Source organism: Henckelia pumila, chromosome 1, assembly GCF_033568475.1.
Source record: "Henckelia pumila isolate YLH828 chromosome 1, ASM3356847v2, whole genome shotgun sequence".
Classification (NCBI taxonomy): domain Eukaryota; kingdom Viridiplantae; phylum Streptophyta; class Magnoliopsida; order Lamiales; family Gesneriaceae; genus Henckelia; species Henckelia pumila.
The window spans coordinates 85,881,688-85,902,792 of record NC_133120.1 but is presented as its reverse complement, the minus strand read 5'-3'; the positions used below and the strand labels follow the sequence as shown (position 1 = coordinate 85,902,792).

The following is a 21,105-nucleotide window of genomic DNA, read 5'->3' as shown; positions in this document are numbered from 1 at the left end:
ATAATGATAATCATAATTAAATAATTATGTATATCATATCACATTATTATAAGATTGGTATCGTAGACAACCTTTTATATAATATTGTGAAATTATACCAATATAGTTAGTATAAAGTCAGGTATAGTATATCATATCACATTATTATAAGATCGATGTCGTAGACAACCTTTTATATAATAACATGAGATTATACGAATATGGTTAGTATATAAATATACAATAATTTATATCATATCACGTTATTATAAGGTCAGTGTCATAGACAACTTTTTATATAATAACATGAAATTATATATTGATACAGTTAATATATATACATAATAAATATATATCACGTTATTGTTTAAAAACCTTAGAGGCTTTTATACTTGTCGTATCCCTTACCGGGAGTGTGGGATGTCGTCTTAACATCCTCCCAGGATTTATAACAAGTTTTGAAAAAAACTATTTTTTTCATAACATGATATTATATATTAATATATACACAATAAAAATATATAAACAGTAAAATAAAAATTTTTATTTATTGAATATTTTTGACTTTTTCTTGTATTTTGGAGCGTCGGAAAATATAGAAAACCTTCGAGCGATCGTGCTGATAACGTGTTGTGAAAAAGTAAAAATTTATGGTAAAAAGTAAAAACTCCAAAACTCAAAATATATCAAACTCTACACTTTATAATATTTTTCTCTCAACTCAATTGTATTTTTCATCACAAATGAAGACCTATTTATAGATCCACATTTGAGATTAGTCCAAAAATTAAAACATCATCATCTACATCATCACACACTAATTTTCCACATTTTACAACTCAATATTCAACATTCAATATTCAACAATAATAAAATAATATATTTTCAACAGCAATAAAGTCTATTCCGGGGACTATATATAATTAATAAAAATCAAACCTCCGCCATTATAAATAGCAAAGAAAGTAAAAATACAATATAATCCACCTCCACAAATCTATATTGAAAAACAATCTACTTCAGCACTTTAATTAACATGGTTAATTCCATGTCTAATATTCTTCTCCTAGCGCTGGCTTTCTCTATCATTTTCCTATTCAATCTCTTCAAACCAAAAAATTCCAAGAAAACTAATCGCCTTCCACCGGGTCCGAAAGGGCTCCCGATCATCGGGAACCTTCACGAATTCGATTCCCTGCACCCCCACCTCTACCTCTACGGACTTGCCAAAAAGTATGGCCCCCTCATGTGGATGAAATTCGGTTGTCGGCCCGCGATTGTGATTTCTTCTGCAAGAGTAGCCAAACTAGCCTTGAAGAACAATGATCTAGCTTTGGCGGGCAGACCGGGACTTATTGGCTTCTATAAGTTTTCTTACAATGGCAATGACATTACTTTCTCTGAGTATAATGAAACTTGGAGGGAAATGAGGAAACTGAGCATGATCCATCTGTTCAGTATTAAACAGGTGGTCTCATTTAGTCCTATTCGATGAGATCTTGAAAGAAACTCAAGAACTATGTGTAGTTTTCTTCTTTGGTGATTATTTCCCTTCATTGGGTTGGATCGATAAATTAACCGGGTTGAGGTCTAGACTCGAGAATAACTTTAGGGATTTGGATAATCTTTATCAAGAACTTATAGATGATCATCTCAACCCCAATCGGCCTGAATCAATGAATGGAGACATTCTTGATTTGATGCTCAAGTTGAAACAAGAACAAGCCTCTGCAGTTCCGATTGAATGGGACAATATCAAGGGAATTCTCATGGTATATATGACTTCCTATTTAATTTCTTACTACCCGTTGATTTATTTTCTATATATAATTTCATCTCATGCTAGCTAGAAATAATTAATGTATATATATCAAACTTTTATCATATATAGAACGTATTCATCGCTGGAACGGAAACAACCGCAGCTTTGATAGTTTGGGCTATGGCGGCTCTCATCAAGCAACCCCAAATGATGAAGAAAGCACAAGAAGAGATCCGGAACATGTTAGGAAACAAAGGCAGCGTAGATGAAGATGATATCCAAAATCTTCCTTATCTGAAAGTAATCATCAAAGAAACATTGAGATTGTTTCCTCCAACTCCGCTCTCAGTTCCAAGAGAAACTATACAAAATTGCACTATAGATGGGTACGACATCCCAGCAAAAACCATGGTATACCTTATACGTGAACGTTCATGCGATCGGTTTAGATCCCGAATATTGGGAAAACCCGACCGAATTTATGCCCGAACGATTTTTGAACAGTAGCATCGACTACAAGGGTCATGATTTCGGGTTGCTCCCGTTCGGAACGGGTAGAAGAGGATGCCCAGGAATGAATCTGGGTATCGCGAGTGTGGAGCTTGGACTTGCCAATCTTCTCTATTCTTTCGACTGGGAGCTGCCCCGTGGAATGAAGAAAGAAGATATTGACATGGAAGTGGCGCCTGGAGTTACAAGTCACAAGAAGAATGAGCTTTGCCTTGTGGCCAAATGCTATGAACATATATAATTAGTAAGATGGACTTGATTATATTTTTATGTATTGCTGTAGTTTTCATTCATGATTATAATATATGAAATCTTGTAATAAAATACCATGAACCTTTTACCAAATCAGCAGAATAAGTACTCATGAGTAGAGACAATAAAATCGCAATAAATATGTATCAAATATTTACCATATAATTTGGAAAAAAAAAATATTGGATGGGTATTTTGTTTTTAATAAAAAGACATTATCATAACGCTTAAACTTATCATTCTTTATAAAAAAGGACCTAAACTTAATTAGAGGGAAAAATCAGAGAAAATACTATTTCGCCCTCGAATGGCCTTGAGTTGAAAGAAAATGAGCTACATAATTAGACAATTTTTGGTAGAACTTAACCTTCATAGGCACATTCTGACTTATGTGTGCATATATAGTTGACGAATTAGATTGAGTGCAACATCAATCACTCAACATCAACAATCAAGTAAGGAAAAGAATCTTTACATTTACTATTGTAGTCTTTGCAACTTATAAAAATAAGTTATTATAAATTTTTTTTTTGATAAATTTGTTAAAAAAAAATACATAATCATTTATTATTAGATGTTGGAAACACTACCTCATCAATTTCCAAATTAAAATCCGCATTAGCTAATTGAACTGGAGTAGTGCGCATGCCATGTAGCCCTCTATCCAAAGCAAAAAACACCATACCCTTTTCACCCCAAAGAACAGATATCCCTCTTTAATTGAAATTAACATCGACATTAATTAATAATTAAGAATATATTAGGAGCGGTGCGGTTCGGTTTTTCGGTTAACTAGTTTTTTTAAAAAAAAATTTAAGTTTTTTTTAAAAAATAAATATTTTGAGTTATTATGTTAATGAATAATTTTTTGGGAAAATTTAACAATTGATTCAATCAATTAATATTTGTGATTTTCTGCTTCAAAAAATATATTAAAAATAATTGTACTGGAAACAAAGAAATTGTTAACGTTATAAATTTTAATAATAATAATTTATGAATTTATAAAAAAATATAATATATAATGCAAATATATGTATAATGCAATAGTGATCCATTCTAAATATTAATTAATAAATAAATTCAAATACAAAAAATATATGTATTGGTTTTTCGGTTTGGCGCAGTTAACTGCGGGAAAAAACTGAACCTAGCCGAACCGAGCCGAAAATCGAAAACCGAATTAACGGTTTGATTTTTGGTTCAAGACAAATTTTTGGTTTCGATTCGATTCGGGCGGTTATCCGAATCGTGAATTCTCCTGCTGAATTGTCCTCATCGGATACTCACGTATGGGGACCCACCCTTTTCACTTAAAAATCAAGTCATATTTTCATCTTATATACCAACGGTTTAAAATAACATTTTACTAAATTAAATTATTAAATGGACGAAAATATCTCTTTTCATTTAATAAAGTTACCATAAATGCATTTTGTTGAATCGGTAAGCAATAGTCGTATCTTTTATTCTCATGTTGTCAAATATATAAAAATTAAATTATTAAATGGCGGCGTTAGCGTTTAGCTGAATTTATATAGTTACCTATGTACTTTTTTCTGCATCAATTAGAGTAAGGAATAGAGCTAGAGGAAAAGTTCATGACAAAACTTAGCAATTAGAATACATATTTATTGCGATTTTATTGTCTCTACTCAGTACTTATTCTGCTGATTTGGTACGGAGGTTCATGGTATTTTATATATTACAAAACTTCATATATTATATTATAATCATAACGAAAACTACAGCAATACATAAAAATATAATCAAGTCCATCTTACTAATTATATATGTTCATAGCATTTGGCCACAAGGCAAAGCTCATTCTTCTTGTGACTTGTAACTCCAGGCGCCACTTCCATGTCAATATCTTCTTTCTTCATTCCACGGGGCAGCTCCCATTCGAAAGAATAGAGAAGATTGGCAAGTCCAAGCTCCACACTCGCGATCGCTATATTCATTCCAGGGCATCCTCCTCTACCCGTTCCGAACGGGAGCAACCCGAAATCATGCCCCTTGTAGTCGATGCTACTGTTCAAAAATCGTTCGGGCATAAATTCGGTCGGGTTTTCCCAGTATTCGGGATCTAAACCGATCGCGTGAACGTTCACGTAAACCATGGTTTTTTCTGGGATGTCGTACCCATCTATAGTGCAATTTTGTATAGTTTCTCTTGGAACTGAGAGCGGAGTTGGAGGAAACAATCTCAGTGTTTCTTTGAGGATTGCTTTCAGATAAGGAAGATTTTCGATATCATCTTGGTCTACGCTGCCTTTGTTTCCTACCATGTTCCGGATCTCTTCTTGTGCTTTCTTCATCGTTTGGGGATGTTTGATGAGAGCCGTCATAGCCCAAACTATCAAAGCTGCGCTTGTTTCCGTTCCAGCGACGAATACGTTCTATGATAATTAACAAAAAAAAAAAAAAGTTTGATATACACAATTATTTCTAGCTAGCATAAACTATATATGAGATGAAATTATAGAAAATAAATCAACGGATAGTAAGAAATTAAATAGGAAGTCATATATACCATGAGAATTCCCTTGATATTGTCCCATTCAATCGGAACTGAAGAGGCTTGTTCTTGTTTCAACTTGAGCATCAAATCAAGAATGTCTCCATTCATTGATTCAGGCCGATTGGGGTTGAGATGATCATCTATAAGTTTTTGATAAAGATTATCCAAATCCCTAAAGTTCTTCTCGAGTCTAGACTTCAACCCGGTTAATTTATCGATCCAACCCAATGAAGGGAAATAATCACCAAAGAAGAAGACTACACATAGTTCTTGAGTTTCTTTAAAGATCTCATCGAACTTTCTGTTATCCATTTCATCGTACTTTTTCCCCAATCCAGCTTGGCAAATGATCCTATTAGTCAAGAAGAACGCAGCCTGGCTCAGGTTGATAAGCTCAGACGAATAAGATTTCTTGATCATATCTTTGATCATGCGAGAAACTTCTTCTCTTCGAATGGGACTAAACGAGACCACCTGTTTCATACTGAACAGATGGATTAGGCTCAGTTTCCTCATTTCCCTCCAAGTTTCATTATACTCAGAGAAAGCAATATCCTTGCCATTGTAAGAATACTTATAGAAGCCAATAAGTCCCGGTCTGCCCGCCAAAGCTAAATCATTGTTCTTCAAGGCTAGTTTGGCTACTCTTGCAGAAGAAATCACAATCGCGGGCCGACAACCGAACTTCATCCACATGAGAGGGCCATACTTTTTGGCAAGTCCATAGAGGTAGAGGTGGGGGTGAATGGGATCGAATTCATTAAGGTTCCCGATGATCGGGAGCCCTTTCGGACCCGGTGGAAGGCGACCAGTTTTCTTGGAATTTTTTGGTTTGAAGAGATTGAATAGGAAAATGATAGAGAAAGCCAGCGCTAGGAGAAGAATAGACATGGTATTAACCATGTTGAAGTTTCTGAAGGAGATTATTTTTCAATTTAGATATGTGGAGGTATTTTATTTCTACGTTCTTTGCTATTTATAATGACGGGGTTTTGATTTTTATTAATATTATAGTCCGCGAAATAGACTTTATTGTGTGGATATAATTGGTTTTCATTTCTTTGTTTTCATACTATGATATATCTTGAATATTTTCCTCTATGATGCGATGAAATTTTATTCATTAATGGATCGTCAATATATGTTAACTTTCATTAAAATATGAATAACTTATATTACAAATGTTGGGACGGATCATGTTACATATACAAATTGAATTACAAATTGGGATATAAATTGGGTTTATAATTACAAAATTATTTCAAATATATTTTTGAAAGATTTTTTATAAATAAAATGTAAGAATAATTTTGTAATTTCAATTATACTTTGTAATCAAATTTGTAATCTCATTTGTACATATAGTAATTACTCTAACTAGAGGATAAACTAAACCTATTTCTTTTAAAATTGGATGAGAGATATTAAAGTTTGAAGCCTTTTTTTCACCTTTCTTTTACTAACAGTGTGTTAAATTTGGAGCCCAACGACCCCAAATGGTAAAAATATCCATTTAGTCGTCTGATAAGGTTTGAATGATTTTTAGCACTTCAATCTATCTCAAATTATTCTCACGTTTCTAAATTGTGCGACATATATTGAGTTCGTATAAATACATATGGGCCACTGCCTTGATTTAATGTCACACTCCTGAAATCAAAAGGAGACTTTTTGGTTGACACGTCGAATAATATCTGTTACCGGAGAAAATATTTCAATCCGAACCAGTTTATAATGGGTTTACCCGATATAGCCCAACATATCAAGGTCCAGCCCAATTTGGGCTATGTTGGACTTTGATCAAGGCTGGTCATTATGGGCCGACCTGGGCTGTTTCTAATGGGCCGCATGTATATTTTTTTTAGTTCAAGTAGGACTCTGATATATATGAGATAAGTTTGGATCTTTTCAAATATTCACAAGATAGAGATAAACTTAAGAAGGATCCAATGGATGAAGAGTTCTAATACATGACATGTTATAATTCGACTAGGTAACTTACTCTATTTTTTCCTATAAATACAGGTGTTGTTATGGTTGTGTTCATTCATTACTTACTATTCATTATTCATCACACATTCACTCTCACTTTTACATTCAAGTACTCATATATCTCAGTTTTCGCATTAATCATACCCTCTGTCTTCAAGCCACTGACTTAGGCATCGGAGGGGTCACGCCGAAAATACCTTCGGCGCCCCTTGACCTAGCTGTTGCGTGTGCAGATTTTGGTGGTGCCCGACCCGACCTGTTTTATAAAGAAGTTGGAGGATCCATTCTACCAGACCAAACCCGAGGTAAAAAATCGACATCATCAATTGGCGCCGTCTGTGGGAATTTGAAAACAAAGGGTTGAGATGATGAGTACAAGAGAAGAAACAAATTTTGGATTCTCACATGCCTTGCACATCACAAACTTTCAAAAATCATTTTAATTAATTGAACCGTCGGATCGGGTTCAAATTTTGTATGAATATTTATTAAAATGTTTTCTAGGATATGAATGGTGGAGATTGTGATTGGTGTCCTGTAGAATCAGATCTGGACCGCCGAACAGACGTTGCTCGCTCGCACAGCTTCTATGTGTTTTTCGCATGGCTTACACATCAGAAACTTGAAAAAATCATAAGAATTAATTGAACCGTCGGATCGGATTCAAATTTTGCAAAAATATTTATTAATATGTTTTCTAGGATCGGAATGGTGGAGATTGTGAATGGATTCCTGTAAAATGGGATTTTGATATCCTAACAGCAGCTGCTCACTCGCACAGTTTCTGTATATTTTCGCATGGCTTGCGCATCAAAACTTTGCAAAAATCATTTAAATTAATTGAACCGTCGGATCGAGTTAAAATTTTGCAGAAATATTCAATAATATGTTTTATAGAATATGAACGGTGAAGATCATGATCAGAATTTTGGAACTTGGGTAAAGGTGGCTCAAACCGCCAAGCTGCAACATAATCTGCTTGCATAGTTTCTGAGCAGTGTTCTTGAAAAAGTCATTCTGAAAAATCTAACCGTTGAAATTATTTGAAATTTTTATCATGAGTTCAAAACATCTTGAAGCACATTCTGGATGGTTGAGATTGATTTTCGGTTGATACATCAAGTCGGTCCTTTGATCAAAGTATATAAGATATTATCTTGCTATACATCCAAAGTCATGTCATCGATAACGCATGAACGAGATAAGTATTTCAATCATCTTTATGTTTGAATTAAATTATTAAATTTTTATTTATTATCATTATTAATAATATTCTGAGGCGTCTTCTACTATCAAAATTACATGTTTGTTTTCTTGTGATCAAATTTGTTGGACTTCTCTTCCCTTGTATTTTTGTTTGGGTTATTTTACGTCATCGGACATGCAATCTTGCAGTAAGGCCCAATTTTATTATATCGGGCATGCAATCTCGCAGTAAAGCTCAATTATATTATATCGGGCATGCAATCTCACAGTAAGGCCCAATTATATCATAATATCGGGCATTCAATCTAGCAATAAGGCCCAATTTACGGTTCAACACTTTATAAAGCCCAGGCAGGTCTGACACTCAAAGCCCACGTCAGTGGCCCACATCAGTGGTATACAAAGCCCAGGCAGGTCTGACACTCAAAGCCCACGTCAGTGGCTCACATCAGTGGTATACAAAGCCCAGGCAGGTCTGGCACTCAAAGCCCACGTCAGTGGCCCACATCAGTGGTATACAAAGCCCAGGCAGGTCTGGCACTCAAAGTCCACGTCAGTGGTATACAAAGCTCGGGCAGGTCTGGCACTCAAAGTCCACGTCAGTGGCCCACATCAGTGGTATACAAAGCCCAGACAGGTCTGGCATTCAAAGCCCACGTCAGTGCCCCACATCAGTGGTATACAAAGCCCAGGCAAGTCTGGCACTCAAAGCCCACTTCAGTGGCCCACATCAGTGGTATACAAAGCCCAGACAGGTCTGGCACTCAAAGCCCGCGTCAGTGGCCCACATCAGTGGTATACAAAGCCCAGGCAGGTCTGGCACTTAAAGTCCACTTCAGTGGCCCACATCAGTGGCATCAAAAGCCCACATCAGTGGCATCAAAAAGTCCACATCAGTGGTATCATAAATCCACGTCAGTGGAATTCTCCAAAGCCCGACCAAGCTTGACATCATGTAATCCCACGCAACTCGTGGTTATCTTAAAATCTGATCCGCTCGGCAACATCAATTGTTATCTACAGCTCTTTATTTGAGCTCGGTTTCATCAGGTTGTCGTCTATTGCTCTTTATTCGAGCTCGGTTCTAATCAGACCTTCATCTAGATCGTTCGTTGAAAACACATCACGCGGATTCAAATCTGGGCCGTCCAAAGGAGGCACAGGTAGTTCAGGGTCGGTCTACATTCTTGGTCTAAACTCATTCTTCTTTTAGACCAGTTAGAGAGGTACTATTGTTACCCCGAGAAAATATTTCAACTCGAGCTAGTTTATAATGGGTCTACCCGATATGGCCCAACATGTCAAGGTCCAGCCCATTTTGGGCTATGTTGGACTTTGATCAAGGCTGGTCGTTATGGGCCGACCTGGGTTGTTTTTAATGGGCCGCATGTATCTTTTTTTTAGTTCAAGTAGGACTCTGATATATATGAGATAAGCTTGGATCTTTTCAAATATTCACAAGATAGAGATAAACTTAAGAAGGATCCAATGGATGAAGAGTTCTAATACATGACATGTTATAATTCGACTAGATAACTTACTCTATTTTTCCCTATAAATACAGGTGTTGTTATGGTTGTGTTCATTTATTACTTAATATTTATTATTCATCACACATTCACTCTCACTTTTATCACACATTCACTCTCACTTTTACATTCACGCACTCATATATCTCAGTTTTCGCATTAATCATACCCTCTGCCTTCAAGCCACTGACTTAGGCATCGGAGGGGTCATGCCGAAAACACCTTAGGCGCCCCTTGACCTAGCTGTTGCATGTGCAGATTTTGGTGGTGCTCGACCCGACCTGTTTTATAAAAAAGTTGGAGGATCCATTCTACCAGACCGAACCCGAGGTAAAAAATCGACATCATCAATATCTTTCCCACTTTTATATGTACCACAATTTGGGCTTTATTTAGTTTTATTTTAATTTACTTTTGGTATTTATGGTATTTCTTGAAAGGGTAAGTATCTAAAATATATTTCCATCTTTTTTATGTTCTAGCACTTGAGCAACTTATTTATATATATATATATATATATATATATATATATATATATATATATATTATATATATATATATATATATATATATATATATATATATATATATATATATATACGAGCACATGAATGTGTGTGAAAATAAACATCATTTCTATATATATATAAATTATATAAATCTAAAAGATATTTAATTATTTAAAATATCATTTCTAAATATTATTTGTTATATTATCTCTTTAATAATAGGATTAAAATATATAAAATATTTATTGAATGACAGAATTAAAAGATTTAAAACAAAATTTAGGAAAAACTGCAAATTTTATCATGTATATTAGTCACTTTGCGATTATGGTCTTTTATATTTTTATATTTCAATTTTAATCCTGCATGTTCCGATTTTTGACAATTTCGGTCCTTTTTACTCGAAAATGCTTACGTGGCATTGTACACGTCAGCTCCACATCAGCACTGAATTGGTTTCACGTCAGCGCCACGTCAGAAAATAGACTAAAATTGCAAAAAAAAAATAAAGATAGCGGACGAAAACTGAAATCTGAAAATATGAAGGACTGAAATCGCAAAGTGTCAAATATACAAGACCAAAAAAGCAATTTTTCCCAAAATTTATTTTAGGAAGGAAAAAAAATTCACAAATAAAATGATGACATAATTGAAAATTTAACTAAAGTTTCACCAATCGGGGATTTAATTTAATAATAGTAATTTTGATTATAATTATGATGATGATACGACGAACATGACAACACAACAATATATAATAATAATTTGGCATGTATTTTAAAAATATTTTTAGTATTTTATAATTGAAGAAAACTTCAAACATGTGTTTGTACAAGTTTTTTATAATTTGTTTTGAAAAATATTTTTTATAAATGTTCTCCAAGTATATTTTTTAAAGAAAAAATAAGATATTTTTTTTGATATTTTTATAATTGAAGGTAGCTAGTGATGACAATCAAAACATATGATTTTTTAATCGTAAAAATATTTTTAAAAAATAGTTGTTCAAACTGCATATTTATTTTCAAAACAAATTTTATAACATCTTATTGAAAAACTTAAAAAAAAATATTTTTTAAAAAAATATGTTATAAGTACATGTTCAAACAAAACCATAATTATTATAAAAATAATCGTCGATGGTATCCCTCCGATCCCTTGCAAATATGAGATTTGGGGGTTCGATCCACTGTTCTAATCGAGCTGAAACATAGATTTAGAATTCTTTTTTAGGTGAGAGAATTTTACTCGAGAAGCTATAATTCGTACGGGATTTTCAATGTTATTATCATCATTATTATTATTATTATTATTATTATTATTATCTATATTATTATTATTATTAACCTTTTTTTTGAAAGTTTTTTTTCGACGGTACCATTTTTTTTAAAGTTAATAATACCAATAGCCTTTAATACAGTATACACAAATGCAATCAATCTTCAATGGGATCTATGATGTTGCTCTATCTAGATAGAATCATTTATATGTCATAAAAATTATTGATTTGATGTCATATTAACAATTGGACCGAAATAATTGTAAACTAAAAGTTATTAATATGAAAAACATAATAAAAAATTTGTATACCAAAAATATTATTTTTACGCCTTCAAAAAAAGTATTATTTTCCCAATCTATTTGAGTTTTATTTATGCTTGCTGAATTAATTACTTTAGAATAAGCTTTTTTGACATAATATATAAACGGTGTGGATTATTCAAAGATTCCAAGAGAAAATTCAATTCTCAAAAAGAAAAATTATTTCGATTCACACGTGCCATATTTTCCAAATAATTGTTGAAAAGAGTGCAAGCCAGTGACCTCGCCGAATAGACCATGTAATTCGACTTTTAGATATGTCCGAATTAATAATGATTAATTACTAAGCTTTTTTTTTTTTTGAAAAGTTAAATGACACTGAATTTGAAACCCTGGTAAAAAGTAATATAATATAATTTATGAATTTATAAAAAAATAATATAATATAATGCAAAATTGCAAATACACGTGTATAATGCAACATTAATCCATTCCAAATAATACGTAGTTGATTAATAAAGAAATTCAAATAAAAAAATCGGTTTTTCGGTTCGATTCGGTTAACCGCGGAAAAAAACGGAATCGAACCGAAAATAAAAAATGGTTCAAACCGAATTTCTGGTTTCAATTCGGTTCGAGTGGTTATCCAAACCGTGAACACCTAAGAACCTTAGTGGAGGTGCAGGCAATCCATTTTATATCTATTTTTTTTCTTTGATTGGGCGCGTATTATAATTAAGTACCAAAATCATGCAGGTCTAACGTTCGGTCTTGTCTATGCTACCCCATTGGGGTAGTGTCCAAATGAAATTCAACGGTACATTATTTTTAGCATTTGATATGATATTATTTTAAATGATATCATCTCAAATGAAAAAAATATGAACCATTAGATCTAGCACATGAGCAGTGTTCATGTGCTAGCATAAACAAAGCCCCAACGTTCCCCTTTCCCCAACATTTAATTAAAAAAATTTAAGTCACGAACCCTTCTATATATTTGTAGATTATATTTTAGATAAAGATTATTTACACAACAATAAAGACCTAACATCTATTCATGTGAATCATATAAACATATATATGCATGCATGCATGGCTCTAGTATTTTCACAATAGGATTAATTACTTTTACAACAAGATGCGACAATCCTTATAGCATGTCAACAGAATAAATGCCGAGTAATTCAATATTGCTTATAATTAGTTTGTTTGTTTATTTTTCATTTATAAGTGTACAATATGTAAAATATTATAATTAATCTGTATGCATTATTAATTTCTAGCTACTCGTCATATGCGCGCCTTGCATTATTATGTTTTTTGAAAATAATATTTTAATTAAAATATTAAATTTTAAATAATTAATGATGTAAGTACGTAGATTACAATGAGATTAATTAAATATATGATGTAGCCAAAAATCACTTGTACTCGACACGTTGCTTCCGCAAAGTTCGGAGTATGAATAAGTCCTTGTACGTTCCCTTGGAAGATCTTCAGTGGGTTGTTTCTACGTCACAAAATAAATTCAGAGGAGCCGTGAGGGTTCCCGGCAAAGGCGCTCCGATGCTCAAGTCAGCGATTACTCAAGGAATAATAATCGAGAGTAGAGCGATATAGTGCTTAAGAAAGTGTGTATCTTAATAATGAGGTGACTTGAGCTATTTATAGATATTCGGAGAGTTTCATGGGCTTGAGCCTCTTATGGGCCTTTGTAGAATTCAGGGTCTGCTTGAATTAAATATATATACTATTTAAATAAGCTTGGGCCTAAAAAATATTTAGAGTGGACCTTCATGATTGGGCTCAGGTCCAGTTGAATTTTTAGGTGTAACCTATCATAGGCCCCCCACTCTCGGGCGTCGCGTGTGTGGAGAGGTCCGAGAGTAGAATTTTTACCGGAATATTTCCAGAAATTTAGTTGTCGAGAACGAATATTGTTTGCCACTGCGAAAATTACGGGGATCGACCTGGTAGAATAACAATCGTATTATTAAAGTCCTGCCAGAATATTAGCTGTAGAAACCCAGTATAACTCTATCAGCTACGGCTATTATAAATTCAACACCAAAGTATGTTTACCACAACGTGCTAACCCAAATTTTTTTTTTTATTTGTATTTGCAGAACTCGTTCCATCACGGTCCATTAAAAATAATCAAAGGGAAAAGGCAATCAATATGGCAGGTAGCAATTACTATCACACGATTTAAGAATTGATATATGGAAGAATTATTTCTTCTCTCTCACGTTGTTTTATTCTCTTCCCCTCGCGTGACCGTCTATGTATCTATACTGTATGTCGTATGTAAGTGTATATGGGGTGTATATGCGTTTTTATCCTTCCTCCCACTCCATGGGTTGTCCTCGGCTCCCCCATCCATGGCCGAACCAGCAGCGGCGTTCGACGATGAAGTGGCAAGGTACGGCGACGAACGCGGGGTTCTGCACAATCCAGCCATGGAGTTGCGTTCCGGCGACGCGAACGTGCCCAAATTTGGATGTGATTGCAGAAGGACCCGAATCGGCAAAGGCGTGGTAATGCCAAGGAGTCGAGTGCCAGCCATGGGATCTCATCCACTGATCATGGATATGCCCAAATCTGGACTCGAAAGGAAGGGAACTTGCGAGGGCGCGTTGGCAGGTGATGTTCCGATGAAGAACTCCCGTCGATGTTCCAGCCATGGATTAGCGTATAAGCTGTCCAAATCTGGACTCGACGGGGCTAGGGTGGCTGTTGGAGATGGTGGTGGGTGCGCAGAGGTCGGTCGATGAAGGCTGGTCGGAGAAAGTGGCCGGTGGTTGTGGATGAAGTTGACGATGATAACCCCGGGAAACAGGGACAGACGCATATATACAGATATATACACGAATCATATTAATAAACATATATAATCAATTACCATATATTTGATGCTATTATTTGCTTTATTATTTTTAATTAATTTATGTGTTATTATTTTTTGGTAAAATTTGTTTTTTATATGTTTATTATGTTAAAAAAAAAAATCATTGCAGGGTGTCATTCGCGGGGTAAGGCACTGTTGGTATTGGTAATGAACCTAGATACTTATCACTCCTCGCCAGCGGAGTCCGGCAATAATTGTGAAATTGACGAGTGTTTATCCCCTATGAGTTGTTTGAATTATTGCGATAATAGGAATTCCCAAGAGTCTTCAGGAGGAGTGAGAGAGCGTGTTTTGGACGAGTTTGATATTCTAACTCCATGCCAAAAATTTGACTTATCCGCTAAAAATATTTTTAAAATTCCCAAAATTGGAGATACATGTCATGAACCGCCGCCGGGTTATTTCACCGTATATCTGGAGTACTTTAATTTTGATTTTTCGCTTCCTCCTCATGCCCTTTTGATAGAAATTGTAGATAGTCTTGGGGTGAGTTTAAGTCAATTAACACCAAGTGCGATTCTTCTTTTTACGTGCTTCCTATGTAGAGTGAGCGAAATTAAAATGTCCCCAACTATAGACTTATTTTATGCGCTCTTCTCGGTGCGTCGTTCCATGCCGGGTTCCTATACTTATTTTCTACCTCGCGGAGATTGTAAGTTTTTATCTCGTTGTCCATCTCCAAAAAGCGATTGGAGAAAAAGTTTGTTTATGTCTGGGATTATGGTTGGGAGGTTCCCATAGTATGGAGTCCGGGCCACCGGAGAATTATTTTTTAGCAAAACTCATCGTGAGTTGCAACTCGAATGTCGTTCCTTAGGTCTTTTCAAGCAGTTGGTTGATCCAAAAACTTTGCTTCCTGCCGGTATTTGCTTTTTCATTCTCTTGCATGCTATTGTATTTAATTTTTAATCTACTGTACCTTGCTCGGTGTAATTTATGAACTTCTTGTATTTATTTATGTATTATCCTCCTTGTTATTTTTTTATAGGGGGAAAAATAAGTTTGGCGGAGGTCCGGGCATGCATAGAGAAAAATGAGAGGAAAACATCGAAACAGCTAAGAAAAGACTCAACAAAGGAGCGAGCTATCGTTTGTTCTCAAGAGCTTCCTCGGAGGAGGAAATCTCCCGGGCCATCAAATCATGCTCATCGTTCTGGCCCACCATCCAAAAGATCCGATGTGCATGATAGAAAAACTGGTGGCACAAGAAAATATGTTGCAACTTCACCTGACATTGATACACGCAGTAAAAAGGTTGAAAATTCAAGAGACCCAAAGAAAAAACATGACGACGAACGAGTAATTGATCTGGAAGCTCTCGAGGGTCGTCACTTATTCGTGGAAGGGGTGAACCATAAAAATAATGCTGGATCTTTTTGGGATTTGAAAGATTCAGAAATTGGTTGGTGAACGGGAGCGGACCTGATTGGAGATCATGATAGGTTGCATCTACTACCACAACCTACCGAAGTGTTGACTCGGTCTCTTGCTTCGTCCGCCTTTCAGGTATATTATTACTTGCTTGTTATTTATTATGATTTTGTCATAATAAATAATTTTTTTTATCTATGGGTATTTACAGATTTTATCGCTTGCTCACACTTTTCAATTTCGAGAATAGAAGTCTCGAAATTCCGGGAAAAAATTTGATGACAAGCTGACGTCCTTAAGGGGTGAGTGCAAAAGACTTGGCGAGGAAAACACTAAAGCTCAAGATGATTTTCTCAAGTCGCAAAAGGAGCTTGAAGAAAAATCCAAAAAGTATGATGCATTGTGCAAGGAGATGGAGGAACTTAGAGGGAAATATTCCCGTGAATCGGAGACCGGTGAGATTTTTCTCAGTTCGTCAATAGGCAAGAATCTCTTGCGAAGCACCGGAGAAAAAACAATTGAAGGCTATCGAGAATCCACAGCTTTTAGAGATGAAGTGATTCAGCAGGCGATTGTTATTTATGATGAAGTTGTCGTGGATTGTCGCCAAGAACTACGGGATACTAAACTAGTTCCGGAGGAAATTATTATGATGATTCACCCTAAAATTCCGGAGCCTAGAACTGCAAGAGTTGAGGATGACTCGGATCCTCCCTTAGGGAATTTATTGGGAGGACTGGGTGATGAGGAGATGATCGAAGCTTTGCGTTCGAATTTTTAGCTTATACAATCAATAATGACGGTGTGTGTCGAAGCTATATGGAGTCTACTCTTTGGAGCCGTGGAGCAGTTTAGCTTTATTATTTCTTGCCACTCTTGGGCAAAAATTTTTTTGTAACAAAGTCAAAGTCATAGACTTTGTCTGTTCTTTTTGAGTAAGTAAGTAGTTGGGGGAGGAGCAAAAGAAAAACAATAATTCCTTTATATATATATATTCAATTTTGTCGATTATCATATCTCTTTTGCATTTTGAATTTGCTATTGCATACTTGTTTGATGAATAAAATACTATTACTTTCATATTGGATTACTTGGGAGGGGATCAGTCTCCCAAGATTTTGTCTCATGGGAAAGTCCTAAACCCACTTAGTACGTGGTGAGGTATCCCGGGACTTGTAATATTATTATTTCGTCTTGACCTCTTACAGCGTCATAATTTCAAATGTCCCATGGGGTTGGCCAAGCCTCTTATTGTTGAAATTTTTTTTTATGATTGCTAGGGTCTATGACGTTTACATCGTAAGTAAGCGTTAGTATAGGAGAGGAGATATGATAAGCTTTCGACAAAGTGATTTGCTTGTATAACAAAATAATCATATTAGTTGAAAAATACATAACAAAATTGTAGTATCAAAACATAAAGAAAATATGCTAGTAACAAAAAAGGTAGATTTAGCCTATTATTGGCGAGAGTTGCAGTTTATGCATAAAACTTCTTCAGGTTGGCCACGTTCCAAGGTCTGGGAAGTATTCTTCCATCTGAATGTTGGAGGCGATATATTCCCATCTTCACAATCTCAATTACTTTGTACGGGCCTTCCCATTTTGGGTCTAATTTACCCACAGACTTCAAGATGTCGGATTTTCTCAAGATCAGGTCTCCTACTTGAAAAGATCTTGGTTTGACTCTGTCATTGTATACTTTAGTCATACAAGCTCAATATCTCTCGGCTCGTGTCGAAGCTTCATCTCTCAGTTCATCCACCAAGTCCAATGAAATTCGGAGGGCTTGGTCATTCTCAGATGAAGTGTACTGTTTCACTCGCCATGATTGCTTTTCGATTTCGGCAGGAGCCACAGCTTCCGCTCCGTAGGCCAGGTTGAAAGGAGATTCTCCAGTTGAAGAGCGTGGAGTGGTTCGATATGCCCATAGAACACTTGGCAACTCATCCACCCATTTTCCTTTGGCATTGCCTAGGCGTGTTTTGAGGTGCTGTAGAATGGTCCGGTTGGTGACCTCGGTTTGCCCATTTTCTTGAGGATTCCCTACAGAAGTGAAGAACTGCTTGATAGAGAGTCCTTAGCACCAGTCTTTTATCTTCGCTCCAGAGAATTGAGTTCCATTGTCTGAAACCAAGGTTTGAGGAACGCCAAATCTACATCCTATATTCTTCCATAAGAAATTGATTACATCTCTCTCGGATATTTTGGCCAATGGTTCAGCTTCGACCCATTTGGTGAAATAATCCACAGCAACTATCAGAAATTTTTTTTATCCGGTAGCAGGAGGAAAAGGACCTATCAAATCCATTCTCTATTGAGCAAAAGGTAGAGGACTTTCTAGGGGCTGTAAAATTGTAGCCGGCTGGTGATGGAAGTTAGCATGCTCTTGACATGCGTGAAAATGTTTCGCTAACTCAATAGCGTATTGCTTCATCGTTGGCCAAAAGTACCCTTGGAGCAATGCTTTCCCCGCGAGAGCTATGCCAGCTAAGTGATTTCCACATATTTCTTCATGAATTTTACGGAGCACATAGTTTCCCATAGCTGGCGTTAGACACTTTAGGTAAGGTGAAGAGAATCCTCTTTTGTACAGTTCTCCATCAATGATCGTGAACCGAGCAGCTTTCACTCTAAGTTTTCAAGCTTCGACTTGGTTAGCAGGTAGTTTTTCCTGCTTCAAATAGTCGATTATTTCATCTTTCCAACTAGGTTCTTCGCTGTCAGCACAGAAGATTGTAACATCACTTGCCATAATTTAGGAATGTAATTTCCCTATTATCAATGTTGGCCAAGGAGCTTGCTAACTTGGCAAGGCGGTCTGCTGACTCATTTTCTCCTCTAGGTATCTGCTTTATATCATAGCTGTCTAAACACGAGAGAAGCTCATTCACTTCAGTGAGGTATTCAAGCATTTTATCTTCCTTTGCTTCATAATTTCCATTAACCTGACTGATGATAAGTTGGGAGTCACTGTGTATCGTCAGTCTTTTTGCTCTGACCGACAGGGTCAATTTAATTCCCATGATGAAAGCTTCATATTCTGCCTCATTATTCGTTGCAGGGAATAGAAATTTGACGGCATATTAAAATTTATCTCCCTGTGGGCTCTCCACAACTATACCTGCACCGCTTTCTTTAGAGGTTGATGATCCGTCGACATAAACCATCCATGTCTGGGTGGAGCTTTCTTCTTGAGTTACTGTCATCTTTACTAGAAAATCAGCCAAAATTTGTGTTTTAATCGCTGGACGCGTGCGATATTCAATTCCATATTGGCTTAGTTCAACAGCCCACTTAACCATTCTTCCTGATGCTTCAGGACTCGAGATAATTTGTTTGAGAGGATGATTGGTGAGTACAATTATTGGATGAGATTGAAAGTAAGGACGTAGTTTTCTCGCTGCAGTTACCAAAGCCAGTGCCAGTTTCTCGATCTTTGTATATCTTAATTTCTGCTCCGTGTAAAGTTTGACTGATATAATAAACTGGTTTGTGCTCATGTCCTACTTCAGAGACCAATACTGCACTTACCACCTCCGCAGATATTGCCAGATAAATCAACAGGGTGTCACCTTCGTTTGGTTTTACCAACAATGGCGGAGAGGTCAGATGCACTTTCAACTCATCAAATGCTTGCTGACACTCTTCTGTCCATTGAAAACCTTTCCCACTCCTCAACATTTTGAAAAATGGTAAACCCTTGTCTGCAGATCTTGAGATAAATCGGTTGAGGGCGGCCAAACGTCCTGTCAACTCTTGGTGCCTTTTACACTCTTCGGAGGATTCATGTTTAAAATTGCTTTGATTTTTTCAGGGTTGGCCTCTATTCCTCGTTCTGACACCATATAACCGAGAAATTTGCCTCCTCGTACACCAAAAGTGCATTTATCCGGATTAAGTTTCATCCTGTATTTTCTGAGTATACTGAAGCATTCCTCAAGATCTTCCAAGTGATTAGATGCTTGAATACTTTTGACGAGCATGTCATCTATATAAACTTCCATGTTACGCCCGATCAAGTGTTCGAACATGGTATTTACCAGACGTTGATAGGTAGCTCCAGCATTTTTCAACCCAAACGGCATTACATCATAACAATAAATTCCTCGATCAGTGATGAAACTTGCTTTTTCCTGGTCTTCTGGCGCTAGGCCGATCTGATTGTATCCTTGATATGCATCAAGAAAAGTGAGCAGCTCGCATCCTGCTGTCGAATCGACTAACAAGTCAATTCGAGGGAGTGGAAATGGATCTTTGGGACATGCTTTATTGAGATCAGTGAAATCTATATACAAACGCCACTTTCCTCCCGGCTTCGGTACTAAAACCACATTTGCAAGCCAATCTGGGTATGAAACTGGCCTGATGTACTTTGCTGCTAAGAGTTTCTCCACTTCAGCGGCTATATGCCGATTTTTCTCTGGACCAAATTATCTTTTCTTTTGCTTCACCGGTCTCATTTTCGGATCAACACGGAGGTGATGAAGCGCATATTCATGAGGTATTCCTGGCAGATGCTCATCACCCCAAGCAAACACGTCCAAATTGCGACCAAAAAAATTTTTCAACTTCTCTTCCAATTCAGGAGGTAATTCGGTCCCGATTTTCAGTGTCTTCTTGGGATTACTCGGTACGATTTCTACATGCTTTAGATTTTCGGTTGCTGTTATTCTTTCTTTGCTCTTGGCTTCCTCATCCACCAAGTGCATTCCGTTTTCACGTAAAATTTTACCATGTTTTGGTGCTCTTTTCTCACTAGTAACTTGTCTTTTACAATTTCCTGATTAACCCCGTAGTGTCACCACATGACACTCTCTGGCTAGACGATGGCCACCAATGGCTTCTCCTACTCCTCCTAGAGTCGGAAACTTCAGCTTCATATGATATGTCGATCCGATGGCTTGGAATATATTGAGACTTGGTTGTCCCAATATCACATTGTATGCAGATGAAGCCTTTACTACAAGGAATTTCACCATCTTAGTAGACCTTTTGGGATAAGAACCCAAGAAAAG

At 36.1% G+C, this 21,105-nt stretch overlaps 2 protein-coding genes and 1 pseudogene across 2 annotated transcripts; 1 reads left to right on the top strand and 2 right to left on the bottom strand.

Moving 5' to 3' along the window:
- Positions 1-1,015: 1,015 nt before the first annotated feature.
- LOC140867292 (cytochrome P450 83B1-like) lies at positions 1,016-2,492 on the top strand (annotated as a pseudogene).
- A 1,798-nt stretch (positions 2,493-4,290) lies between these two features.
- LOC140867284 (cytochrome P450 83B1-like) lies at positions 4,291-5,918 on the bottom strand. The gene is made up of 2 exons (XM_073272360.1): positions 5,040-5,918; positions 4,291-4,905 (listed from the first exon to the last, which is right to left on the bottom strand). Exons 1-2 carry the CDS (start codon positions 5,916-5,918, stop codon positions 4,291-4,293), a joined length of 1,494 nt encoding a protein of 497 aa, XP_073128461.1.
- A 12,810-nt stretch (positions 5,919-18,728) lies between these two features.
- LOC140867274 (uncharacterized) lies at positions 18,729-19,771 on the bottom strand. Its single transcript, XM_073272351.1, has 4 exons — positions 19,501-19,771; positions 19,212-19,403; positions 18,896-19,130; positions 18,729-18,807 (listed from the first exon to the last, which is right to left on the bottom strand). Exons 1-4 carry the CDS (start codon positions 19,769-19,771, stop codon positions 18,729-18,731), a joined length of 777 nt encoding a protein of 258 aa, XP_073128452.1.
- Between the last annotated feature and the right edge of the window lie 1,334 nt (positions 19,772-21,105).

Excerpts from the sequence above, each read along its gene's own strand:
- LOC140867284 (XM_073272360.1), bottom strand. The coding sequence starts at position 5,918 with ATGTCTATTCTTCTCCTAGCGCTGGCTTTCTCTATCATTTTCCTATTC. Across the intron at positions 4,906-5,039 it reads ATATCAAGGGAATTCTCATG|AACGTATTCGTCGCTGGAAC; the intron begins GTATATATGACT and ends TAATTATCATAG.
- LOC140867274 (XM_073272351.1), bottom strand. The coding sequence starts at position 19,771 with ATGTTGAGGAGTGGGAAAGGTTTTCAATGGACAGAAGAGTGTCAGCAA. Across the intron at positions 19,404-19,500 it reads AGAAACTGGCACTGGCTTTG|CATCAGGAAGAATGGTTAAG; the intron begins GTAACTGCAGCG and ends CGAGTCCTGAAG. Across the intron at positions 19,131-19,211 it reads CTCTAAAGAAAGCGGTGCAG|AATATGAAGCTTTCATCATG; the intron begins GTATAGTTGTGG and ends ATAATGAGGCAG.